The sequence below is a fragment of the Scyliorhinus torazame genome, chromosome 18 (assembly GCF_047496885.1).
Source record: "Scyliorhinus torazame isolate Kashiwa2021f chromosome 18, sScyTor2.1, whole genome shotgun sequence".
NCBI classification, from domain to species: domain Eukaryota; kingdom Metazoa; phylum Chordata; class Chondrichthyes; order Carcharhiniformes; family Scyliorhinidae; genus Scyliorhinus; species Scyliorhinus torazame.
Window position 1 is genome coordinate 39,859,036 of NC_092724.1, and position 25,877 is coordinate 39,884,912.

Genomic DNA, 25,877 nt, shown 5'->3' on the forward strand with positions numbered 1-25,877 from the left:
GTCCCTACTTTCTCCTCACCCTCTCCTGCACACTGCTGCATTCACCCCTTTCTTTCTATGAGCTGGTTCCCCTGTTCATAGCGAGACAGTTGGCCATTGATTTCCTCTGCCTCCTCTGTGCCTTCCTCACGGCTTCCTTTCTTGCTGCCTGTCCAAACTGTTCTTACGGACAAACTTGTCTGCCCCTTCAGGGGCAGTAAAGTAGTGTTCCTTGCCCTGATATGTTATCAGAACCTGGCTAGGAATAATATCCCGAATCTGATTTTGTTTTTATATAGGGCTGACATTGCCTGGTTAAATTTGGCTTGAGTGGGTCTACTCTTTCTCTTGCTACCTCTTGCTCTTAATATATGCATAAAAAACCTTGGAATTCTCCTTGACCATGTTTGCTAAAGACATTTCTTGGCCCCTTTTAGCCCTCCTAATTCCATGTTTAAGTTCCTCCCTACAGTCATTGTACTCCTCAAGCACTTCGTCAGTTCTTAGATGCCTAGACCTTTCATATGCTTCCTTTTTCCTTTTGAATACGGTTACAATTTCCCGTGTCATCCATGGTTCCCAAATCCTGCCATTTCTATCCATAATTTTAGCGGTGACATGCCTGTCCTGCACTTCAATCACTTGCCTTTTAAAAGCTTCCCACGTGAAAGACGTGGATTTGCACTCAAATAGCCGCTCCCAATCCACATTCCCCAGTTCCTGTCTAATTTGGATGTAATTGGTCCTCGGCCAATTAAGCATCGTCACCCGCGGCCACTCTTGTCCTTATCCATGACGACTCAAAATCTTATGAAATTATGGTCGCTAAGCCCAAAATGCTCCCCCACTGAAACATCAATCACCTGGCCTGGCCCATTCCACCAAGTCTAGTATGGCCCCCTCCCTGCATGGATTGTCAACACACTTTATCAAAAAGCCCTCCTGGACACATCTAACAAATTGCTCTCCACCCGAGCCCCTGGCTGTAAGGGATTCCCAGTCAATATGGGAGAAGTTAAAGTCACCTATCACAACTACTCTGCTTTTTTCACACCTTTTCAGTATCTGACTATAGCATGTTTAAGGGTTCTAGTGGCATATGAGTCTGAGATACGGGTAGAGGGGGCAATGTTTTGGAGCTGAACGTAAGTGGTCTGGTGATGGCAATGAACTGGAGTCGGAAGCTCAGTGGTGGTTGAACAGGAGACTAAGTTTGTGAAAAGTTCAGCCTGAGACAGTGACTGAGAAGGAGGTGGAGTTGATGACGGGAACTGAAGCTAATGGCTGCAACATCCCCAATGTTTTACCTGAGGAAATTATGGCTCATCTAAGGTTTAATATTGAATAAACAATCTAACAACACATCTTCACCTCCGGTACAAACCTATCCTGAACAGCAAAACAACATACGTAGCACACTTAAAGTAGTACAATATAAGGTCAAATGTTGTAAACTTCTGTAGGTTAACATGTGTGAGTATGTCTAGGTATACACAATCATATGTGACATGTAACATTTATTTCTCTTTTCATTTCTGCAACTTTCAATACAACTTCTTAGCTTTCCATGTATATATTATGGCTTCTTTTCTGATCTGAGAAATTGCTCAGTCGATTGAAGCTGCTTTTGGAAAATTGTATTTACAGAAGGATCTGAAAATCAAAGATTAGTGTGGGAATATTTTATGATATACAGAAGCACTGGGTAAAGTTTAATTATCCAACGTAACCATTAACAGCTTCTCCAGCCCCTATTGGACCATTTCTTTCACTGAAATTCAAAAATGTTTGTCCCTGTGCCTGGTTATCATACCCAGAGCTAATCTCATCTCAAAAAAAGAATCAACCAAAATATTTTTTGTGAAGGGGTAATGAAATCATGTATTTCATTTATTTCTCTTGACATTTTAGATTAATTGTCAGTGCGACTCAACTGATGTCTGCTGGTAATGTGCCCTTTATCATCCTGCTACAAGCTTATCTAGAAAGTTCCAACATTGCATAATTTTTAAAACGCAGCATGCAATACCAACAGTGACAATGATAGCTTAAGAAAGGGCCATGCATTTTAAATCAATATAAATGAAATCATAAGACCGCCCCTCCCCCTTCCTTGCACCCTCATTGGGCTTTAAAGCCTAAAGTTTATGTCACCCAGTGCCCACATATGCTGCCAGTCCAGCTTAATCGATCCGGCAATTTCTGTTTTTCTTTCAGATTTCCAGCGTCCGCAGTATGTTAATTTTATCTCAGTAATGGGATGTGTAAGGGTAATTGTTAATACTAGGCATATTATCCTAAAAATGAGATGTTGGGGCAGCACGGTGGTTTGCACAGGCCTCATAGTGCCAGGGTTCCGGGTTCGATTCCGACATCTGATGACTGTGTGGAGTTTGCACATTCTCCCCATGGCTGCATGGGTTTCCTCCCACAGTCCAAAGATGGGTCGGTTAGGTGTTTGGCCATGATAAATTGCTCCTTAGGGTGGGGTTGCAGGAATGGGCCTGGGTAAGGGCACTTTTTAATACTGGGGCCACTATCCCAGAGATGAGATTTGGGTTTTTTTTAATTTAAAGTGCCTGTATGGGCCAGGGTTTAGAGAACCCCAAAGTGTATCATGGAGTTCACCTGACCCACAACTTTTAATAGATTGTGGTATGGGGAGCACACGGCCCACTCTACAGGTGTGGTACAGCAGAAATGGAAAAGTAGTTTTTAAAGCAAAACAATGTTTATTCTATGAACTCAAGCTAACCTTTTTAAAACATACAGTGAATATCTTAGCAACCATTAATTCAAATACAACCCCCAAAGAATACACTAAGTAAACCTTTAAGCTTTCCTTTTTAACATCCACAAGACTTAAAATACCTTCAAAACAGAAAGACATCAGGCTTACCTTCACTATTGAGAATATTTATAATTCTGAATTCACCAAATTATCCAGATATAGTCTTTCGATGGCAGAGAGAACAGCAGTTCACCTGCTTGGTCTGGCTTCAGCTCCAACACTGAAAACAAAACTAAAACACGACCTGCAGCCTGCTCAAAAACTAAAGTAAAAAGCTGACAGACAGTCCAGCTCCACCCACTCTCCGACATCACTGCAGTCGTAAACACCCATTTCTTAAAGGTACTCTCACTACAGATATTTATATACACACCCATTTATAAACACCCATTTCTTAAAGGTACTCTCACATGACAGTGCCCAATATTTTCTTTTTCAATTAAGGGGCAATTTAGCATGGCCAATCCACCTACCCTGCATATCTTTGGATTATGGGGGTGAGACCCACGCAGACACAAGGAGAATGTGCAAACTCCCCACACACAATGACCTGGGACTGGGATCGAACCCAGATCATCGTCGCCGTGAGGCAGCAATGCTAACCACTATGCAACCCTGCTGCCCTAGATATAAGATTTGTAAGGGCAATTTTTAATATTTTGCTGGGATACTAACCAGGGCTGGATTGTGTAAGGGTGCTTCTTAACATTGGACACACTATCCAATTCTTACATTATTGAAGCCTTAACTTGTTTATGGAAATTATCTTTTGACAGTGAATGCAGACATAAGTGTTGGGAAATCTAGAGACAGAATCCTACCACCTATGTCTGGGTATCAGTAAATTGTGTATATTGTTTGAGGTGTAGCAGTAAGTAAGTAAAGTCACCATAGTCCCAGATGACCATAAGCTGCTTTTCCCTTTGAGCTGACTGTTGGTGATTTAACCTGAGGATCATCACACCTCAGACGAGGGGCAAGGTTGAGAAGGCAGAGCTTTCATGAATAACCTCAGCCAGTACGGGAATGGAACCCATGCTGTTGGCTTTGTTCTGTATCACAAACCAGCTGTCCAACCAACTGAGCTAAACTGCCCAGATGCAGCATCGTTGTCTATATCCATAAATAATGCACTCCAGGTACTGGACTACCTGCAATTTTAACTACATTGAAGACAAAAATTCAAACAAGACAAGCCAAAACACCAGTAAAAAACTAGAAGAAGGCATGTGTTTGCCCTATTTAAGTATCCTTTATATTTCTTGAGACTTGGTCTCCCTGGTGTTTAATGCTGTGGTCTGCTCCCTGCACTTGGCGCGATACATATAAAAAGTACACAAGTTGCTATGATGGAACACTTGAAGACTTGCTTTTTTAGCTGCGGGTTGCCAGATGTTACACTGTGGAAGTGTTGCCCTGGCATCTGACTTTCTCCCATGGCATTCTGACTGTCCTTGGACAGGGAACATGAAGTGTCTGATGGCATGTTTCAGGCCTTAGGACCACGTGGGCACTGCAGGGTCTCCAGTGTTTTAAACAGACAATAATCTGATTTAGTTGGGCAGGTTAGGTTCACTTTGATTTTGTTGGGTTTACCTTTTTATGCTTATTAGACCAGTGGTGCCCTAAAAGGGCATTGGTGTAACCCTGATCTGTCCATTAATACAGGCCCAGATGCCAGACATAGTTCTGACCCTCCAGCTGCTCTCTGGATCAGGGGGAAATGGCCAGCCACAAGGGACAGGATCCGGCCGCCGACACTGTGCTTGAAGTTGGCCAGAGGCTTTTCAATGTTAACAGGGGGACGCTGGCGTCGGCAAGCGAGTATTTTCGGGCCTTGTTCGGCGGCGGCGCCAGGGAAAGCTCGGAGAGCCACATCGTTCTGCGAGGCCTGGATCCCGAAGCCTTCCGGCTGCTGCTGGGCTTCGCCGCCGGGGGCCGAGTGAGTGTGGACCGACAGAATGTGGAGGCTCTGCTGGAGGCGGCCGACTTCCTACTCTTCGAGCGGGTCAAGCGGCTGTGCGTCGCCTTCCTGCAGCGGGAGCTGCGGGTGGGAAATTGCGCGGGGCTCCTGGCCTTGGCCCAGCGCCTGGCCTGCCCGGGCCTGGCTGCCGCCGCCCGCGGGGTGGCACTCACCCACCTGGCCGCCTTCATGGCCGAGGAGGAAGAGTTCCTGCAGCTTCCCAAAGAGGCTCTGGCCGAGCTCCTGGCCAGTGACCACCTGTACGTAACCAGGGAAGACCAGGTGTTTGAAGCAGTGATGAAGTGGGCGAGCCACCACCACAGCAGAGAAGGTCAAGTCCTGGAGCTGCTGGCCTTGGCCAGGGCCCCCTTACTCACCCTGTCCTTTCTTGACCTGCTCATTAAACGCTCCAAGCGCAATCTGCAGGATGACCCTCACAGCAGGATCCTGAGAATATTAAATCACAACCTTCCACTGAGCTGGACAATGGCCCAACCCCAGCCCCATAGCAACAGGAGGTATGAGACCATGTATGTCCTAGGGGGCAAACACGACCAAGAACAACAGGAACTATTTCAGTTTTATCCTAAAACCAACACCTGGCAAGCCTGCTCTCCTCTTCGACGCAGAAACCTCACCCAATACGCGGTAGCAGCAGTAGGTAACAGTGTGTGCAAATTACAATGCAGTAGGTTGCGTAAGCTGCTTGGCACTGTTGTATATTTCGGGATAATTTATGAATTTAATTGCCTCTTCAAATGAATGCTATAAAATTATGTTTGTAGGCTATTTAAAATATGTTTCAATGCCTTTCAAGATAATACATGTATATAAGCAGAGAAAAGAGGGCAACACTGTGGCACAGTGGTTAGCACTGTTGACGAGGACCCGGGTTCAAGCCCAGCCCCCGGTCATTGTCCATGTGGAGTTTGCACATTCTACTCGTGACTGCATGGGTAGGCGAATTGACAAAGCTAAATTGCCCCTGAATTGGAAAAACAAATAATTGGATACTCTAAATTTATTTTTTTAAATTAGAAAAGGAAATACAAAGAAGAAAAAAAAGAAAATAGGAGCAGAAGTAGGCCATTCGGCCCTTCAAACCTTCTCCACTGCTCAACATGTTCAGGGTTGCCTTTACTCGGGCATGAAACATTTCCCTTCTAGGCACCTAGGGTGGGATTCTCCCATTCGGCGGCAGAGTGTCCACGTCGTCGGAACGCGACGGCGTGAACAGGCCGCTGGGAGTACAGATTCTGGCCCCTATAGGGGACAAGCACAGCACTGGAGCGGTTCACGCCGCTCCAGCCTCCCATCCCGGCGTGAACTGTGCGCCACGGGATCCGCACATGCACTGTGGCGCTGGCGCATGTGCGGTGGCCTCCCTCAATGCTCCAGCCCCGCGCAACATGGCGCGGGAGTTCAGGGGCCGGTGCGGAAGAAAATAGGCCCGGGGAGCGAGTGGCCGGCCCACTGATCAGTGGGCCCCGATCGCAGGCCAGGCCCCTTCGGAGGCCCCTCCCCCCCCCCCGCCACAGGCTGCCCCCCGACCCTGCACGCAGAGTTCCCGCCGGCTGCGACCAGGTGTGGACGGCGCCGGCGGGACTCTGCCTTTTTAGAGCGGCCGCTCGGCCCATCCCGGGCCGTGAATCGTTGGCCCGGCCGTGTAGAGCGGCCCGCGACCGGCGCCGCGCCAAACGCGCCGGCGCCAATGCGGCTCCGCGGAGAATCACGTGCTGGTGTCAGGGCAGCGTGGCACGGTTGCGGGGATTCCCCGGCCCGGCCCCGGGCTGGGAGAATCCCACCCCTAGTGTCTGAAACATACCTGGTTAGAACTTTACTTTGACTGTGTGGGTTAGATGTAAAGTTCTCCTTGCAAACACTCACAGGTGAAATGCAGGCCTGGTTAGATGCAGAATAACACTCTCTCAAACCCAATCTTAGAGGAGCGTCCAGTGTGAATTTTCACAGCCGAGGCTGCACAAATAATTTTCCTAGCACCTTTATAGACTAGGAGGCAGAGGACAATTCCCACCTGTCAGTCTGGAATGAATTTGAATACAGACATTAAAGGCATGGTGGCACAGTGGTAAGAACTGCAGCTATACAGCGCCAGGGACCCAGATTCAAATCCGGCCTTGACTGTGGAGTTTGCATGTTCTCACCGTGTATGTGTGGTTTTCGTCTGGGTGTTCTGGTTTCCTCCCACACTCCAAAGATGTGCAGATTAGGTGGGGTTACGGGGATAGGGCAGAGGAGTGGACTTGGGTAGGGTGCTCTTTTGGACGATCGGTGCAGACCTGATGAACCGATTGGTCTCTTGAACTGCATGGATTCTACTCTATGTGTATAGGGTTTAATCCCACTGTGACATTCAGCCTCAGGTACTTAGTGTCAGTTCGTCAGCTATTAAGAATATGTGAACAAACTTGGTAAAATAAATAAAATTCAGGGTTTGGTGGCACCAATATAAATTTTAGACATCACACCTTCAATATCAAGAGCTTGAGTGCGGGGTCAGTACATACGAATAAAAAACATTCTAGGCCTTTTAATAGATTAACCTCCCTTATCTCTTCTCAATGCATTCCTCCCTCTCTGTCTCCACAAATGCATCTACCTCTTGTAGCCACCTAAAATGGCTGATTCCCGATTAATTTGGCCAAAACCCGATATAAAATGGCTAACCGAAAAAAGGCTGATGGGAAAAGCAGCCAACAGGGCACAAACGGACAGCTGCAGACAGAATAGCGTATTCGGCTCTGGGGAAGTCGGCCCAGATCGATACCTGCGACCATTAGCAGCACATCAACCCAGACATCTGCAGTTTAATCGGCTATCCCCGGGAACAATTGCAACATATTAGCAATTGAATGCCGGGCCAGACCTCTCAGCGCCAGCAGTGGCCGAGAAAAAGACAGGTGAACGACCACCCCCCGATCAAGGAATCGCCCCATTATTGGAGCATATCGAACCCAGTGATTGGGAACAAGTCCAATCACTTGGGACTCAGGGTCAAGGTCCGCCCCGAGAGGCGCGAAGCCCCTGGGCCCTATAAAAATAGGGGCCAAGTTCAAATCGACCCTTCTCTCCCTTCTTCTCCTGCTCGCAACCTTCGCAAGAACCATCGACCAGCAACCGTAAGTTTGACTCCAGCGATCGCTACCCGATAGAGACTCCTAGCCATCGACCTGTATCAGCCTTTTGAATCCCGCAGGCCAGACCCAATTTGATAAGCCATTCGTTTCCCTGACCTGGTGGGCCTTTCCCAAAAGTTAAGTATTGGCCAATAGTGGTAGGTAGTGATATAGAAAGTAGGATTATTGTGTAAGTATTTATTGCTGTACATAATAAATGACCGTTGATTCAATCTTACTAAGCGGTGTGCTGTCTTATTAATCATAACTCTAGCTTGAACCACGTGGCGGTATCAGAAAGATACCTGGCGACTCGTGAGCAAAGGTGACATAATTAGAGCTAATAAAACTAAGGCTAATAAGAGCAACACTCTCATTTCCATTTATCCTGATTTTATGTCCGTAATCCTCAGTCAGCAAATTTGAACCTCAACTAAAATGCTCAGCTATCCATTTCGGTGAGATTCCAAAAGTTGATCAAGCAGTTTCCTCTAGGTGGGAAAATCAGAAAAGTGATCCAGGTTCATTTCTGTCTTCCCGTAACAGGTTTAGCCACATTTGTTATGTCACATGTCAAAGACATCGTATGTCAGAGCTATCACATATCCTTAGCACAAATATAGTGTTTGGCTGAATTGATCACTTATTTGTAAAGTTGTCAATCAAACATCTGATTCACTGTGAATCACAAGTAGCAATCAAGACTGAGTAACCCAGAGAAAGTCAAGTAAGTAAATCTTTTTTTCTTCAAAATCGTATGTATAGCAAAACCAACAAATCAAGTAATTTCTTCAGACTGTGTTTGCTGTCTGTTGACGTCAGTGTACTGCATGTCGGTTAGCTCCATGCTAAAGCCTCTGAGTCAGAAGATTGTGGGTTTAACTCCCACTGCAGGGACTTCAGCACAGAATCTATAGACTGATGATACCAAGAAAGTGCTATCGTCGGAAGTGCTGTCTTTCAAATGAAACATTAAACTTACCATTTCATGTGCAGGGGTAACAGATCCCACCACACTATTTGAAGAAGCACAAGAGGGTTATCAGTAGTGCCTTGGTCAACATTTATCCCTCAATCAGCACCTAGTCTGATCATCTATCTTCTCATTATCACATTTCATTACAACAGTGACTACACTTCAAAAGTGGCTCTAAAGTGCTTTAGGACACCCTGAGTTTGTGATGGGACTAAAAATGCAAGCTGTGATAAATGTAAGAATTTCAGATATATATTATATGTATTGTATGGAGCTGGTGCAGTAATGGTTAAAAACCTGAGTCAGGGTGTGTATCTGACTGCTGCAGTAATGTTTTTTTTAAAAATCCAGCTTTGAAAAGCAGCCAGACTTTGGGGCTACAAGAGGTGCAATTAAAAGTAAGATCCTAATTCATTTCAGCCATGGTTATTGTATGCCGAAATAGGACTAATGGAATTTTGTTTATAGGAAGAAGGTTCTGTGGGCAGTAGATAATTAGTGACATTAGGCTGGATTCTCCGTCGGCGGGATCCTCCGCTTCGCCGGCAGCACACTCAGACCCACTGATTTCCCTATGACTTAGGGATGCTCACAATGGGAAAGCCCATTGGCCGGCTGCTGGGACAGAGATCCCGCCACCTGCGGGGGCGCGCAGTTACATCTTTTGTGTTATTGTTAAGCATTGTTTAACTGGTAATTGTAAACTATTTCTTGTACGATGTTAAAGTTAGGTTAGTACTGTGTCAGTGATAAAGTTTGTTTTGATATACCTCTCTGTATTTGTGCATTGAGTCACTCCTGGAGTGAAGTACCCTTTTGTCCCAGTCTTACAAATTAAATTCAATATTGGGGATTCTACCCGGTATCCGAGCAAATGGGATCTGGTCTGGGATGGTAACAAAAGTGCTTTCTCGTGGTTAAAAATAACAATTACAGGGCGGTATGTGGCACAGTGGTTAGCACTGCTGCCTATGCGCTGAGGACCCTGGTTCGAATTCCGGCCCTGGGTCACTGACCATGTGGAGTTTGCACATTCTTCCTGTGTCTGCGTGGGTTTCACCCCCACAACCCAACAATGTGCATGTTAGTGGATTGGCCATGCTAAATTGCCCCTTAATTGGAAAAAAATAATTGGGTACTCTAAATTTAACAAAAAAAAACACAATTACATATCATAACAAAGATAATAGGCAGCACGGAGGAAAAGTGGATAGCATTACTGCCTCACGGCGCCGAGGACCCGGGTTCGATCCTGGCTCCGGGTCACTGTCCGAGTGGAGTTTGCGCATTCTCCCTGTGTCTGCGTGGGTTTCACCCCCACAACCTGTAAAGATGTGCAGGGCAGGTGAACTGGCCACGCTAAATTGCACGACTACTTATTGTAGCGCACAAAGACTCCGTGAGACGAATAGAGTGAAGTCGATGAGGCTTTATTAAGCGTGTGTGTTCCCCCGCAGCTCGATAGTAAACTGGCCTGCGGGGGAAGACTCCGGCTTCTTATACTCCGCCTTCAGGGCGGAGCTTGAGGTCAACGGCCAACCAGGACCCGGAATCTGTCAGCCAATGACATTAGGGCTTCCAGTCCCACATGACCCCCAATACATACTACCGAAGCGGGGTGATGCTTCGTATGGTGGTAAGGGTTTACAGGGCTGGTCCTGGGAGGACAAAACATTCACATGGCAATACAGTATTGGACAATTTCGTCCTGTTGCAACTATTTACAGAGGGTATAGGAAGAAAAGCAAAATGTTCTTGTGAACAGTCCATATTTGTTTTACATGGACGCCACGAGTCGGTCGGGCGGTCTGGTCGTCCATGTCGATCGCCTCGGCCCCGGCGGTGGTGGTGGTGCTTGTACCAGTGTTGTTGCCTCCAGGAGCCGTACGGTTTCAGCTCGGGCTTGATTCTTGGTCGGTGCTATGGGGAGGGGAACCGATCCTCCTGGGAAGGGGGCGGTCGCGGGGTGCGGCGGTGGCAGGAAGGGGGGGGGGGTTGGGTTGATGGTGTCGGGGGGGTGTGCGTGTTGCCGGCGGGCGCCAGATCTCGCAGGGAGACCGTGTCTTGTCGGCCGTCGGGGTACTCCACGTAGGCGTACTGGGGGTTCGCGTGGAGGAGGTGAACCCTTTCAACCAACGGGTCCGCCTTATGTGCCCGCACATGCTTTCGGAGCAGGATGGGTCCTGGGGCCGCCAGCCAGGTCGGCAGCGACGTTCCAGAGGAGGACCTCCTAGGGAAGACAAGGAGATGCTCATGAGGCGTTTGATTAGTGCTCGTACATAATAACGACCGGATGGAATGGAGAGCGTCCGGGAGGACCTCCTGCCACCGTGAAACTGGGAGGTCCCTGGACCGTAGGGCCAGTAGGACGGCCTTCCAGACCGTGCCGTTCTCCCTTTCTACTTGCCCGTTCCCCCGGGGGTTGTACCTGGTCGTCCTGCTTGAGGCTATGCCCTTGCTGAGCAGGAACTGGCGCAGCTCGTCACTCATGAAAGAGGACCCCCTGTCGCTGTGGACGTATGCGGGGTAACCGAACAGTGTGAAGATGCTGTTCAGGGCTTTAATGACTGTGGCCGCGGTCATGTCAGAACAGGGAATGGCAAAAGGGAAGCGGGAGTATTCGTCCACTACATTAAGAAAATATGCGTTCCGGTCGGTGGAGGGGAGGGGCCCTTTGAAATCGAGACTGAGGCGTTCAAAGGGGCGGGAAGCCTTAATCAGGTGCGCTCCATCTGGCCTGAAAAAATGCGGCTTGCATTCCGCGCAGATGTGGCAGTCCCTTGTGACTGTACGGACCTCCTCTAAAGAGTATGGGAGATTGCGGGACTTGATGAAGTGGTAAAACCGAGTGACCCCCGGGTGGCAGAGGTACTCGTGGAGGGTTTGGAGGCGGTTAATTTGTGCGTTGGCACATGTGCCACGGGATAGGGCATCGGACGGCTCGTTCAGCTTTCCGGGACGATACAAAATCTCATAGTTGAAGGTGGAGAGCTCGATCCTCCACCTTAAGATTTTGTCGTTTTTGATTTTGCCCCGCTGTGCACTATCGAACATGAAGGCTACCGACCGTTGGTCCGTGAGGAGAGTGAATCTCCTGCCGGCCAGGTAATGCCTCCAATGTCGCACAGCTTCCACTATGGCTTGGGCTTCCTCTTCTACTGAAGAGTGGCGGATTTCTGAGGCGTGGAGGGTCCAGGAGAAAAAGGCCACGGGTCTGCCCGCTTGGTTAAGGGTGGCCGCTAGAGCTACGTCGGAGGCGTCGCTCTCGACCTGGAAGGGGAGGGACTCGTCGGCGCACATCGTGGCCTTTGCGATATCCGCTTTGATGCGGCTGAAGGCCTGGCAAGCCTCTGTCGACAGAGGGAAGGTCGTGGTCTGTATTAGGGGGCGGGCCTTGTCTGCGTACTGGGGGACCCACTGGGCGTAGTACGAAAAGAACCCCAAGCAGCGTTTCAGGGCTTTTGGGCAGTGCGGGAGGGGAAATTCCATGAGTGCGCGCATACGTTCGGGGTCGGGGCCTATTATCCCATTGCGCACTACGTAGCCCAGAATGGCTAGCCGGTCGGTGCTAAAAACGCACTTGTCCTCGTTGTACGTGAGGTTCAAGGCTTTGGCGGTCTGGAGGAATTTTTGGAGGTTGGCGTCGTGGTCCTGCTGATCGTGGCCGCAGATGGTTACATTGTCGAGATACGGGAACGTGGCCCGCAACCCATGTTGATCAACCATTCGGTCCATCTCCCGTTGGAAGACCGAGACCCCGTTTGTGACGCCAAAAGGGACCCTTAGGAAATGGTATAATCGCCCGTCTGCCTCGAAGGCTGTGTACTTGCGGTCACTTGGGCGGATGGGGAGCTGATGGTAGGCGGACTTGAGGTCCACGGTGGAGAAGACTTTATATTGGGCAATCCGATTGACCATGTCGGATATGCGGGGGAGAGGGTACGCGTCTAGTTGTGTGTACCTGTTGATGGTCTGGCTATAGTCAATGACCATCCTTTGTTTCTCCCCTGTCTTCACTACTACCACCTGCGCTCTCCAGGGACTATTGCTGGCCTGGATTATGCCCTCCTTTAGTAGCCGCTGGACTTCAGACCGAATGAAGGTCCGGTCCTGGGCGCTGTACCGTCTGCTCCTAGTGGCGACGGGTTTGCAATCCGGGGTGAGGTTCGCAAACAAGGACGGGGGTTGCACCTTGAGGGTTGCGAGGCCGCAGATAGTGAGTGGGGGTATGGGGCCGCCGAATTTGAACGTAAGGCTCTGTAGATTGCATTGGAAATCTAATCCCAGCAAGGTGGGGGCACAGAGTTGGGGAAGGACGTTTAGTTTGTAGTTTTTGAACTCCCTCCCCAGCACCGTTAGGGTAACTATGCAGAATCCCTGGATCTGTACGGAGTGGGATCCTGCAGCTAGGCAAATCTTTTGTGCGCTGGGATAGGTGGTCAAGGAACGGCGTCTTACCGTGTCGGGGTGTATAAAGCTTTCCGTGCTCCCGGAGTCGACTAGGCATGGCGTCTCGTGGCCGTTTATTAGTACCGTTGTCGTCGTCGTCTGGAGTGTCCGGGGCCGAGCTTGATCGAGCGTAATCGAAGCGAGCCGTGGTTGTAGTAGTGGAGTGGGGTCCGTTGTTGCCGTCCAAGATGGCGTCGGGGATGAACAAAATGGCCACCCCCATACATCGCACGTGGCTGGGGGGTCACAAGATGGCGGTGGGGGTGGACAAAATGGCCGCCCCCATGCGTCGTACAGGTCTGGGGCGGTCCAAGATGGCGGCGCCCCTCCTCCCCTCGTGGTGGCCGGGACCCAAAATGGCGGCGTCTGCGGGTCGCACATGGTGTGCTGGGGGGGCTGGGGAGCACTAGGACCGCGAGCGCTAGGACCGCGAGCGCTAGGACCGCGCGGAGCTCCCTCACCGGGGACAGCGGTGGTCGGGGCCCAAGTAGATGGCGCCGGCGGGTCAGGCGCGGGGTGGGGGTTAGGTGGCGTTAGGGACGCGGAAAACTCCCTCCTCTCCGTGGAGAGTGTTGGCCGGGACCCAAAGCGGTAGCGCCGGCGGCGGGTCATACATGGGCTGCGGGGAGGGGGGTTGGGGAGCGTAGGCGGCGTGCAGGGCTCCCAGTTCTCCCGGGACCGCGGTGGTCGGGACCCAGAGCGGCTGCGCCTGCGGGTCGTACATGGCGTGCTGGGGGGGTTGGGGCGCGTAAACTGCTTGCAGGGCTCCCAGTTCTCCCGGGACCGCGGTGGTCGGGACCCAGAGCGGCTGCGCCTGCGGGTCGTACATGGCGTGCTGGGGGGGTTGGGGCGCGTAAACTGCTTGCAGGGCTCCCTGTGCTCCCAGGACGGCGGCGACCTCGTGGGACCGGCACACAACCGCATAATGGCCCTTTTTCCCGCAGCTTTTGCAGATAGCTACGCGGGCCGGGCAGCGCTGTCGGGGGTGTTTCGCCTGGCCGCAGAAATAACAGCGGGCGCCCCCGGTGCGACTCGGCGTTTGGACCGCGCAAGCCTGTGGGGTGTCTGGGGGAGGGTAGGGGGTTTGCCGCGACGGGTACGTACGGGGCCCAATGGGTTGCCGCGCGGTCGGGGCCGTAGGCGCGAGTATTACGCGCGGCCACGTCTAGGGAGGCTGCTAGGGCCCGTGCCTCTGAGAGTCCTAGCGACTCTTTTTCTAGAAGTCTTTGGCGGATTTGGGAGGATTGCATACCTGCCACAAAAGCATCGCGCATTAACATGTCCGTGTGTTCGTTTGCGTTCACCGACGGGCAGCTGCAGGCTCGTCCCAAAATCAGCAGCGCGGCGTAGAACTCGTCCATCGATTCTCCGGGAGCTTGCCGTCTCGTCGCGAGCTGGTAGCGAGCGTAGATTTGGTTAACAGGGCGGACATAGAGACTTTTCAGTGCTGCGAACGCCGTCTGGAAATCGTCCGAGTCTTCATGAGGGAGAAGATCTCCGTGCTCACCCTCGAGTGCAGGACCTGCAGTTTTTGGTCTTCTGAGACTCGGCCGATGGTCGTTCTGAGGTAGGCCTCGAAGCAAGTCTGCCAGTGCTTGAAGGCTGCTGCCGCGTTCACTGCGTGGGGGCTGATCCTCAGGCATTCCAGAACGATCCTGAGCTCCATAGTCCTTTTTTTTTCAGACACGCTTAATAAATTGTAGCGCACAAAGACTCCGTGAGACGAATAGAGTGAAGTCGATGAGGCTTTATTAAGCGTGTCTGTTCCCCCGCAGCTCGATAGTAAACTGGCCTGCGGGGGAAGACTCCGGCTTCTTATACTCTGCCTTCAGGGCGGAGCTTGAGGTCAACGGCCAACCAGGACCCGGGATCTGTCAGCCAATGACATTAGGGCTTCCAGTCCCACATGACCCCCAATACATACTACCACACTTATATACCAAACAACAGAAGCAGCTAAGCGATCCCACACCCACGGATCAGATCTAAGCTCTCCAGTGCTGCCACATCCAGTCGTGAATGGTGGTGGACATTTAAACTCACTAGAGGAAGAGGCTCCACAAATATTCCCATCCTCAATAATGAAGGAATCCAGTATACCAGCAAATGACAAAGCTGAAACATTCGCAATAATCTTCATCCAGAAGTGCTGAGTGGATGATCCATCTCGTCCTCCTGAGGTCCCCAGCATCACAGATGCCAACCTTGAGCCTATTTGATTCACCCCATGTGGTATCAGGAAATGGCTAAAGGCATTGGATACTGCAAAAGCTATGGACCCTGACACTATTCCAACAATACTACTAAAGACTTGTGCTCCAGAACTTGGCACGCCCCTAACCAAGCTGTTCCAGTACAGTGACAACACTGGCTATGTGGAGAAGTGCCCAGGTATTTCCTGTCACAAAAAAGCAGGACAAATCCAACCCAGCCAATTGCCGTCCTACCAGTCTACTCACAATCGTCAGCAAAATGATGGGAGGGGTCATCAACAGTGCTCACAAGCGACACTTAGAAATAACCTGCTTATGGACGCGAATTTTGGGTTCTGCTAGGGTCACTCAACTCCTGACCTCATTACAGCCTTGGCTAAAACATCGACAAAAGAGTTGAGATGAGAGTCACAGCTCGACATCAAGGCAGCATTTGATCGAGGAAGGCATGAAGGAGCCGTAGCAAAACGGGAATCAATGAGAATTGGGGGGGGGGGGGCCAGGGCGGTGGCGGTGGGGGTGGGGGGGACTCTCCACTGGTTGGAGTCATACCTGGTACAAAGGAAGATGGCTGTGGTTGTTGGAGGTCAGTCATCTCAGTCCCAGGACATCACTGCAGGGTAGTGTCCTAGGCCCAACCATCTTCAGCTGCTTCATCAATGACCTTCTTTCCAATATAAGGTCTGATGTGGGGATGTTCGCTGATGATTGAACAATGTTCAGCACCAGTCGTGACTCATCAGCCACTGATGCAGTGCATGTACAAATGCAACAAGACCTGGACAATATCCAGTCTTAGGCTGACAAGTGGCAAGTAACATTCGCGTCACAAAAGTGCCAGGCAATGACCATCTCCAATTAAGAGAGAATCAAACCATCGCCCCTTGATGTTCAATTACATTATCATCACTGACTATCCTGGAGGTTACCATTAACCAGAAACTGAACCGGACTAGCCATATAAATACTGTGGCTACAAAACCAGGTCAGAGGCTAGAAATCCTGCGGTGAGTATCTCACCCCCTGACCCGCCAAATCCTGTCCACCACCTACAAAGCACAAGTCAGAAATATTCCCCACTTACCTGGATGAGTGCAGCTCCAACAACACTCCCGTAGCTCAACACCATCCAGGACAAAGCAACTTGCTTGATTGGCACCCCTTCCACAAACATTCACTCTCTCCACCACCGAAGCAAAGCAGGAGCCATGTGTACCATCTACAAGATGCACTGCAGTAGCTCACCAAGGCTCCTTATGCAGCACCTTCCAAAGCCATGACCACTACCATCTAGAAGGACAAGGGCAGCAGATACATGGGAACCCCACCACCCGAAGGTTCCCCTCCAAGTCACTCACCATCCTGCCTTGGAAATATATTGCTGTTTCTTCACTGTCGCTGGGTCAAAACCTGGAACTCCCTCACTAATGACACTGTGGGTGCACCTACATCACAAAGACTGCAGTAGCTCAAGAAGGACTTACCACCACCGTCTCAAGGGTAATTAGGGATGGGCAACAAATGCTGACCTAGCCACTGAAGCCCACATCCTGTAAAAATGAATTTTTAAAAAGTTATAGTTACACCATGGTTCTGAGGGACCACAATAACCATAGTTCACCAGAACAATCCATGTCACATTACAATTAGGTAGTAAGTGATTTAGATTATTCATAGAATCCCTACAGTGCAGAAGGAGGCCATTCACCCCTTTGTGTCTGCCCAAACCTCCAAAGGAGCAGTCTACCTAGGCCCACTCCACAGTCCGACCCCCGCGCATTGATCATGGCCAATCCACCTAACCTGCGTATCCTTGGACTGTGGAAGGAAACCGGAGCACCTGGAAGAAACCTACGCAGTCACGGGAGGACCTGCAAACTTCACACGGTCACCCAGGTTCCTGACGCTGTGAGGCAGCAGTGCTAAATACTGTGCCACCCTATTGTTAAGCAAGTCTTTGAAGTGTGTGGTAGCTTTTATTAGTTGAATGAGAATGAACTGTGAATCACTTGCCTGCATAATCACGAAACAGTAAAGATGAAGCTTTACTAATCAATCGCTAAAGTCAATGAATGACCAAAGAAATGATCCTCAATAAAAAATGGGCAATGCTATTCTGTGTAATTGACAGCCCGGGAACTAGATTGCAAGAAATTGTGTCTTTTAGAAAAAACAGGTTTTGATTCTAAGTTGCAAGATTTAAAGCCGCAGGTTCTTATTTTATTTACCGTGTGTTCAACACAGAAACATTTGTATATCATTGGGTGAAAGTCTGGGAGATTATCCATTTTCAGCCTGTACAAACTCTCAGATAAAGCTACTCTATGTCTTTTTCTGTAACAGGGAATTTCATCTTTGTGACGGGAGGTTACTTCCGAGATGAGGTGGTGTGGTACTGTGTGGACTGGGTGCTGATTTATAACCACTGTGAAGACAGCTGGACGAAAGGGCCGGCGATGAAGCAGTCTCGCAACTGGCACTGTGCAGTAGGTGTTGGCATGTACCTTTATGTGTTGGGAGGGAGTACTGACACGGCCGTCATTGCTGATGTTGAGCGACTGCCATTGATGGCCACAGAATGGGAAGACATGCAGCCGATGGTGGAACCCGTGGAGAGGGCTGCAGTGGTTAGTGTCGGCACCAATATCTACGTTTTGTGCGGACTAGATGAAAACGGCGATGTTTACAGTGGGGTGCAGCGGCTGGATGTGGAGAGTGATGTTTGGGATGTAATCTCCTTCTCCCCATGTCCGCGGTAGGTCCTGTTTAATTTTCATGATGAAGTTTGTTAACTTGACACTACCTTGCAGTTGTGTGTATGCCTACAGCTTCCCTGATGGCTTTCAATTTAGATTGACCCTGTTTAAGCTTTCAGTCTAGCCTCGAAAAGTCATTGGCAAATAGGGTTAAGGAAAATCCCAAGGCTTTTTACACATACATAAAAAGCAAGAGGGTAGCCAGGGAAAGGGTTGGCCCACTGAAGGATAGGCAAGGGAATCTATGTGTGGAGCCAGAGGAAATGGGCGAGGTACTAAATTAATACTTTGCACCAGTATTCACCAAAGAGAAGGAATTGGTAGATGTTGAGTCTGGAGAAGGGTGTGTAGATAGCCTGGGTCACATTGAGATCCAAAAAGACGAGGTGTTGGGTGTCTTGAAAAATATTAAGGTAGATAAGTCCCCAGGGCCTGATGGGATCTACCCCAGAATACTGAAGGAGGCTAGAGAGAAAATTGCTGAGGCCTTGACAGAAATCTTTGGCGCCTCACTGTCTTCAGGTGATGTCCCGGAGGACTGGAGAATAGCCAATGTTGTTCCTCTGTTTAAGAAGGGTAGCAAGGATAATCCAGGGAACTACAGGCCGATGAGCCTTACGTCAGTGGTAGGGAAATTACTGGAGAGAATTCTTCGAGACAGGATCTACTCCCATTTGGAAGCAAATGGACGTATTAGTGAGAGGCAGCATGGTTTTGTGAAGGGGAGGTCGTGTCTCACTAACTTGATAGAGTTTTTCGAGGAGGTCACTAAGATGATTGATGCAGGTAGGGCAGTGGATGTTGTCTATATGGACTTCAGTAAGGCCTTTGACAAGGTCCCTCATGGTAGACTAGTACAAAAGGTGAAGTCACACGGGATCGGGGTGAGCTGGCAAGTTGGATACAGAACTGGCTAGGTCATAGAAGGCAGAGAGTAGCAATGGAAGGATGCTTTTCTAATTGGAGGGCTGTGACTAGTGGTGTCCGCAGGGATCAGTGCTGGGACCTTTGCTGTTTGTAGTATATATAAATGATTTGGAGGAAAATGTAACCGGTCTGATTAGTAAGTTTGCAGACGACACAAAGGTTGGAGGAATTGCGGATAGCGATGAGGACTATAAGAGGATACAGCAGGATTTAGATTGTTTGGAGACTTGGGCGGAGAGATGGCAGATGGAGTTTAATCCGGACAAATGTGAGGTAATGCATTTTGGAAGGTCTAATGCAGGTAGGGAATATACAGTGAATGGTAGAACCCTCAAGAGTATTGAAAGTCAGAGAGAGTGTACAGGTCCACAGGTCACTGAAAGGGGCAACACAGATGGAGAAGGTAGTCAAGAAGGCATACGGCATGCTTGCCTTCATTGGCCGGGGTATTGAGTATAAGAATTGGCAAGTCATGTTGCAGCTGTATAGAACCTTAGTTAGGCCACACTTGGAGTATAGTGTTCAATTCTGGTCGCCACACTACCAGAAGGATGTGGAGGCTTTAGAGAGGGTGCAGAAGAGATTTACCAGAATGTTGCCTGGTATGGAGGGCATTAGCTATGAGGAGCGGTTGAATAAACTCGGTTTGTTCTCACTGGAACGACGGAGGTTGAGGGGCGACCTGATAGAGGTCTACAAAATTATGAGGGGCATAGACAGAGTGGATAGTCAGAGGCTTTTCCCCAGGGTAGAGGGGTCAATTACTAGGGGGCATGGGTTTAAGGTGCGAGGGGCAAGGTTTAGAGTAGATGTACGAGGCAAGTTTTTTACACAGAGGGTAGTGGGTGCCTGGAACTGTCTACCGGAGGAGGTGGTGGAAGCAGGGACGATAGCGACATTTAAGGGGCATCTTGACAAATACATGAAAAGGATGGGAATAGAGGGATATGGACCCAGGAAGTGTAGAAAATTATAGTTTAGTCGGGCAGCATGTTCGGCACGGGCTTGGAGGGCCGAAGGGCCTGTTCCTGTGCTGTACTTTTCTTTGTTCTCATGTCTGGCCCCTCTGGACCCATCTTCTATTTCTTGTCCCATTGCCTCTGCCCCTTCTGCCTTGCCCCATCATCCCTTTGTCATTACAATCTCTCATGCCTTCCACCTTATCAGAGTACTTCCCTCATATTCCTTCCCTTTTCCTTGCTTCTGCACTTCCTTAAAATGTTACATCTCTAACTTTTTCTAAGGCTGAGATAGACATTTTTAATCAATAAAGCAACCAAGGGTTATGGGGATAAAGCGGGTAAGTGGAGTTGAGGATTATCACCTCAGATCAATCACAATCTCATCGAATAGCAGAGCCTACTTCTGTTCCTACATCTTTTTTTATAGAATTAATTTTTACGGGATGTGGGCTTCTCTGGCTAGGCCAGCATTCGTTGCCCATCCCTAATTGCCCTTGAGATGGTTGTGGTGAGCTGCCTTCTTGAACCGCTGCAGTCCATGTGGTGTAGGTACACCCACAGTGCTGCTAGGGAGGGGGATCTAGGATTTCGACCTAGCGACAGCGATATATTCCTAAATCAGGATGGTGAGTGGCTTGGAGGAGATGTTTCAGCTGGTGGTGTTCCCATGTATCTTCTGCCCTTGTTCTTCTAGATGGTAGTGGTCATGGGTTTAGAAGGTGCTGCTTAAGGAATCCTTCATGAGTTCCTGCAGTGCATCTTGTAAGGTCAGAAACGTGAAACGTGAATTGTGTTTTCAGCTGCACAGTTACCATTTGACCTGCTGAATTTTATGAACATTTTCTGTACATATTTGCATTTGTGGCCATCCTGGTTAAAGTTACCTTTGCCTGTGATGAGCTGTAACTAAGCATAAAGTAGTTGCACTGTATCAGATATCTCAGAATTAAATACAGTTCAGCAGCACTTTGACACTGGTGTTTTCTTTACCCGTTTAAGGTACGATCTCTGTGCCACCATTCTGAATGGTGCATTCTACATAGTGGGAGGTCAGACATTCCGTCTGGACACAGACACTGACGAATGGACCCCAGTGGATGAGGAATGCTTGAATCAAAAATTCTTCAGCGGCTGCAGTACAGTTAACGGGAGGATCTTTCTCCTGGCAGAGAGGAGAGGGAACACATCGATCCCAAACATGATTCTCTTCGACCCTTATACAGACACATGTCAGGTGGTGGATGTGGCTGTGCCCTGCCCACTCCCTGTACGGGGCTGTGTGTCCATCCAAAAGTTCAATGTGAGGTCTGGGGTCTAATCAGATGCAGTTTAAGAGAGGATGAGTCATTTGTATTGCTGGCCTCAAATCAATGCCACCTTTTGAGAGTGGCGTAAAGACTGGGGAATCCCTATGCCAACCTATCCTGGATGGGAGAGACTGCAATCATTACCACTCTGGGGATACCACAAACAGATTTTGGGGGTCCTTATTGGTACCATCAAAAGGCCCCTTAATAATCCAAGGTGTATGCATTAATTATAAGCTCCTACCTACCAGCTGTTCCCTCTCTGGCTCCATATCCTGCTTTCCGACTTTTTCTCTCCCTAATCCATGCCTTTCTTGCTTCCAGACTTGATTAATGTTTTCCCAGTCACTGCCTGCATGGGAACAGAGGAACTAAGTTCCTAGCCGTAGCGTCCTATCTCTCAACTCAACCAAAGCTCTGCCGCTGGGCCCTATTCCACAACAAGTCTCGTTTCCTCATCACCTCCCTCCTTACTGACTTGGATTGATCACCTAATGCTACAAATAAACATCTCCCCACAACCAGACTCCTCTATCTCTGTCATCTCCAGTAGCCCCTTAAGCTTCCTCTGAATCCAGCCTCTTTTGCATTCCTCTCCCTCCACTTTCCTCCTTCACTCCATTATTAGCAGTAATACATTCAGCCACCTAGACCACTACAATTCATTCATAAACCCCTCCCCACCTCTCCAGCTCCCTCTTTGCTGTTTTAAGATCCTCCTTAAAACCCAACTCCTATCTTTCTTTTGCTCAGTATCCATTTTCCTTATGCCTTGGAATGTTGTTCTACATTAGAGAGGTATGAGTAGAGCCCTACTTCTTCCTGCTGATCTGTAAACAGTTGACCTTTTTAGGAGTTTTTGTTTCTGTTCACTGTGGGTGTGTATTACGGACTGAAAGCAATGTTGTATTTCCCTATCTCTGTTTGCAGCATCACTGAAATGCACAAAGTGAAAGATTCAAGAGAAGAAACTGAGCACACAATAGTGGATGTTGGCAGGAAATCAGATTCTTTGATTAAATGACTTATATTCAGCAGCAGTATTGGGTAACCGGAGTCAGTATTGACCCACATCACCCCCAGCTATTACGACAATATGATTAGTGTAGCATTTTTCACATAGCCTTTCGGGAGCATTATTGAACAAGTTGGACTCTAAGCCACATAAGGAAATATTAGAAGGGGTGACCAATGCTTAGTTAAAGAGTTTTAGTTTTAAGGAGCTTCTTAAAGGAGAAGTGACAAGTGGAGAGGCTCAATGAATCAATTCCAGAGCTTAGGACCCAGGTACCTGAAGGTACAATGAGAAACCAAGGATTCTCAAGAGGCCAGATTGGGAGCAATCCAGGAGGCCCCACTTCATTGCCACACACAGTAGGGAGTAGAACGAGAGCAACTCTTTAAATAAAAATGTAGACTACCCAATTATTTGATTTCCAATAAAGGGGCAATTTAGCATGGTCAATCCACCTACTCTGCACACCTTTGGGTTGTGGGGGTGAAACCCATGCAGACACGGGGAGAATGTGCAAACTCCACACGGGCAGTGACCCAGTGCTGGCATTGAACTCAGGTCCTCAGCACTGTGAGGCAGCAGTGCTAACCACTGCACCACCATGCCGCCCCTGAACGAGGGCTACTCATCCAACGTGCTCACAAACATCTGGATGGTCTAAAAACTGAAATCGAAATGTCACTTCGCTGTGCTAACAGGACAGGAAATTCTAGAAATACAGAGCAAGTCCTTTACCATCAAAGAAAAAGGACAAACAAGCCTATGTTTTAAAAAAATTAATTTAGTGTACCCAATTCATTTTTTTCCAATTAAGGGACTATCCACCTACCTTGCACATCTTTGGGTTGTGGGGACGAAACCCACACAAACACTGGGAGAATGTGCAAACTCCACACAGACAGTGACAGAGCCGGAATCGAACCTGGGACCTCGGCGCCGTGAGGCAACAGGGCTAACCCACTGCGCCACCGTGCTGCCCCTGTGTTGAGAGTTGGAGCCATGGTTGAGGTTGGAGACTTAAATCTTAACCAGCTTTTTCACTCTTCGATACTGACAAGTCTGCGGTGTAGTTCCAGATTTTTCATTTTGTTTCACATTGTCAGCATTGTTTGCCCTTGCAACTTCAAATTTACTGCAGTCTGGGTTATAGGTGTGTCTAATTTTACCACCCTCAGCTGTGGCACCGACATTGCAGAAATCTCTTTTGGCACATCTTATCAGTGGTTGTTACTGGTAGGCAGAAAGATGTCAGGAGTTGAATTACGGACTATCAAAATCATAGAAATTACACCTATTCAGCAGATCGAGCCCGATCAGCTCTTCAAGTGCATCTGTCTGATCTTAATGGATCACTAAATAGAAACTTTTGCTGGGGTTGTGGAATTAGCTGGGAGACGATTGACATCCAGCACTGGGCATGAGAGGCAGCTAAGGCCTCACTGCAATAGAAAGAGAAAAACACCAGAAAGCTCAAGCGTCCTGTGAATCAGCTACTGTATCGATGACAGAAATCTTTTTTTTAAACATCTATGCCAGATTTCTATCAATCACCAGGACTCTAAGGAATCTTCCTGGGAAAATTGAATGGTCAGTCTATGTTCACCTTTATAATTAGCAGTGTGTGATACTTCAGTGTATCAGTGTGGTAGTCACCACTGTTGTATTATATTGTATATACTGCACTGCATACGAGGGTATTACGGTAAGGCCCCTTTACTACAGGTACGGGGGTAGGTCCCTGCCTGCTGGCTCCACCCAGGAGGCGGAGTATAAATGTGTGGGCTCTCCAAACTGCAGCCATTTCGGCAGCAGCTGCAGGAGGCAACACATCTCTGTGTAATAAAGCCTCGATTACATTCTACTCTCGTCTCGTCGTAATTGATAGTGCATCAATTTATTACACAGAAGATTTTACAAAGATGGACCTCCGCATCAAGCCGGATCGCCTGCAGCTGCATCCTCAAGCAGACAACGGCAAAAAGGACTTTGCACATTGGCTAGCTTGCTTTGAAGCATACATCGGATCTGCGACAGACCCAATCCCAGAAGCACAGAAGCTCCAGATTCTGTACACGCGGCTGAGCTCCGATGTCTTTCCCCTCATCCAGGATGCGCCTACCTACGCAGAGGCCATGGCACTACTGAAGGAGAACTACGCTCAGCAGACCAACAAGATCTACGCCAGGCACCTCCTGTCCACGCGGCACCAACTTCCCGGTGAGTCCAACTAAAAAACTTCCTACGAAAGGAGACAGGGACATACCCACAACCACCACGACAGACACTACTGGAAGAGTTACTGGATGCAGGCATACTAGATAAAGGAAACTAATGACATGTATGACCGACTGGTAGAAGGGGCCGACACCGTATTGGACGCAACAAGAACGAAGTGGGAGGAGGACCTGGGGATCGAAATAGGGTGGGAACTCTGGAGCGAAGCACTGCATAGGGTCAACTCCACCTCCACGTGCGCAAGGCTCAGCCTGACGCAACTAAAAGTGGTACATAGAGCCCACTTAACAAGAACCCGTATGAGTAGGTTCTTCCCGGAGGTGGAGGACAGATGTGAGCGGTGCCAAGGAGGCCCAGCCAACCACGCCCACATGTTCTGGTCCTGCCCCAGACTTGTGGAGTACTGGACAGCCTTCTTCGAGGCAATGTCCAAGGTGGTGGGGGTGAGGGTAGAGCCATGCCCGAAAGTGGCGGTCTTCGGGGATTCAGACCAGCCAGATCTATTCCTGGGGAGGAGGGCGGACGCTCTTGCCTTTGCCTCCTGATCGCCCGCCGTAGAATCCTGTTCGGCTGGCAGTCAGCAGCATCACTGGCTGTCCGACCTCTCAGAATCTCTCCAAATAGAGAAAATCAAATTTGCCATCCGAGTGTCAGACGACGGCTTCCACAGAACGTGGGAGCCATTCACCCAATTGTTCCGAGACCTGTTTGTGGCCAACAAACAAGCGGAAGAATAGCCAGGTAGCCAAGAAACAGGGGAGAGTAGCCAAAGCATGAGAGGGAGAGATAGACCGGGAGAGGGGGTGGTGGGGACAGCTAAATCTAAGAGGAAGGCAGGGTGAGCCACGGGGGGGGGGGGGGGGGGGGGGTGGTAGAGGGAAGTGACGGATCAATAGGGGAGAGCCGGGGAGGGGGGAGGCAGGGAAACGTTGCCAAACTTAACGTCCACAGGAACAGAGAAAACGGGGAAGACGGGAGGGCCGCAGAAGCGGAAGTGCGCAGAAGTGGAACGAGACGACAACGGCGGCGAACTCCGTCTGGGAGAAGCAAGGGACGACAACACCATGAACAGATGCCGACTTATGTGTGTAAATAATTTTGCCACGTGTACAGAGCTGCTGCTGTTGAGCGGGGGCATAATACCGTCTGATGGCTTCTCAGAGAAAA

At 49.2% G+C, this 25,877-nt stretch overlaps 1 protein-coding gene across 1 annotated transcript; it reads left to right on the forward strand.

Annotated features, from left to right (window-relative positions):
* Positions 1-4,448: 4,448 nt before the first annotated feature.
* On the forward strand, positions 4,449-25,486 carry LOC140395151 (kelch-like protein 23). Its single transcript, XM_072482637.1, has 3 exons — positions 4,449-5,394; positions 17,852-18,263; positions 21,153-25,486. Exons 1-3 carry the CDS (start codon positions 4,494-4,496, stop codon positions 21,469-21,471), a joined length of 1,632 nt encoding a protein of 543 aa, XP_072338738.1. The 5' UTR covers positions 4,449-4,493; the 3' UTR covers positions 21,472-25,486.
* The last annotated feature ends 391 nt before the right edge of the window (positions 25,487-25,877 follow it).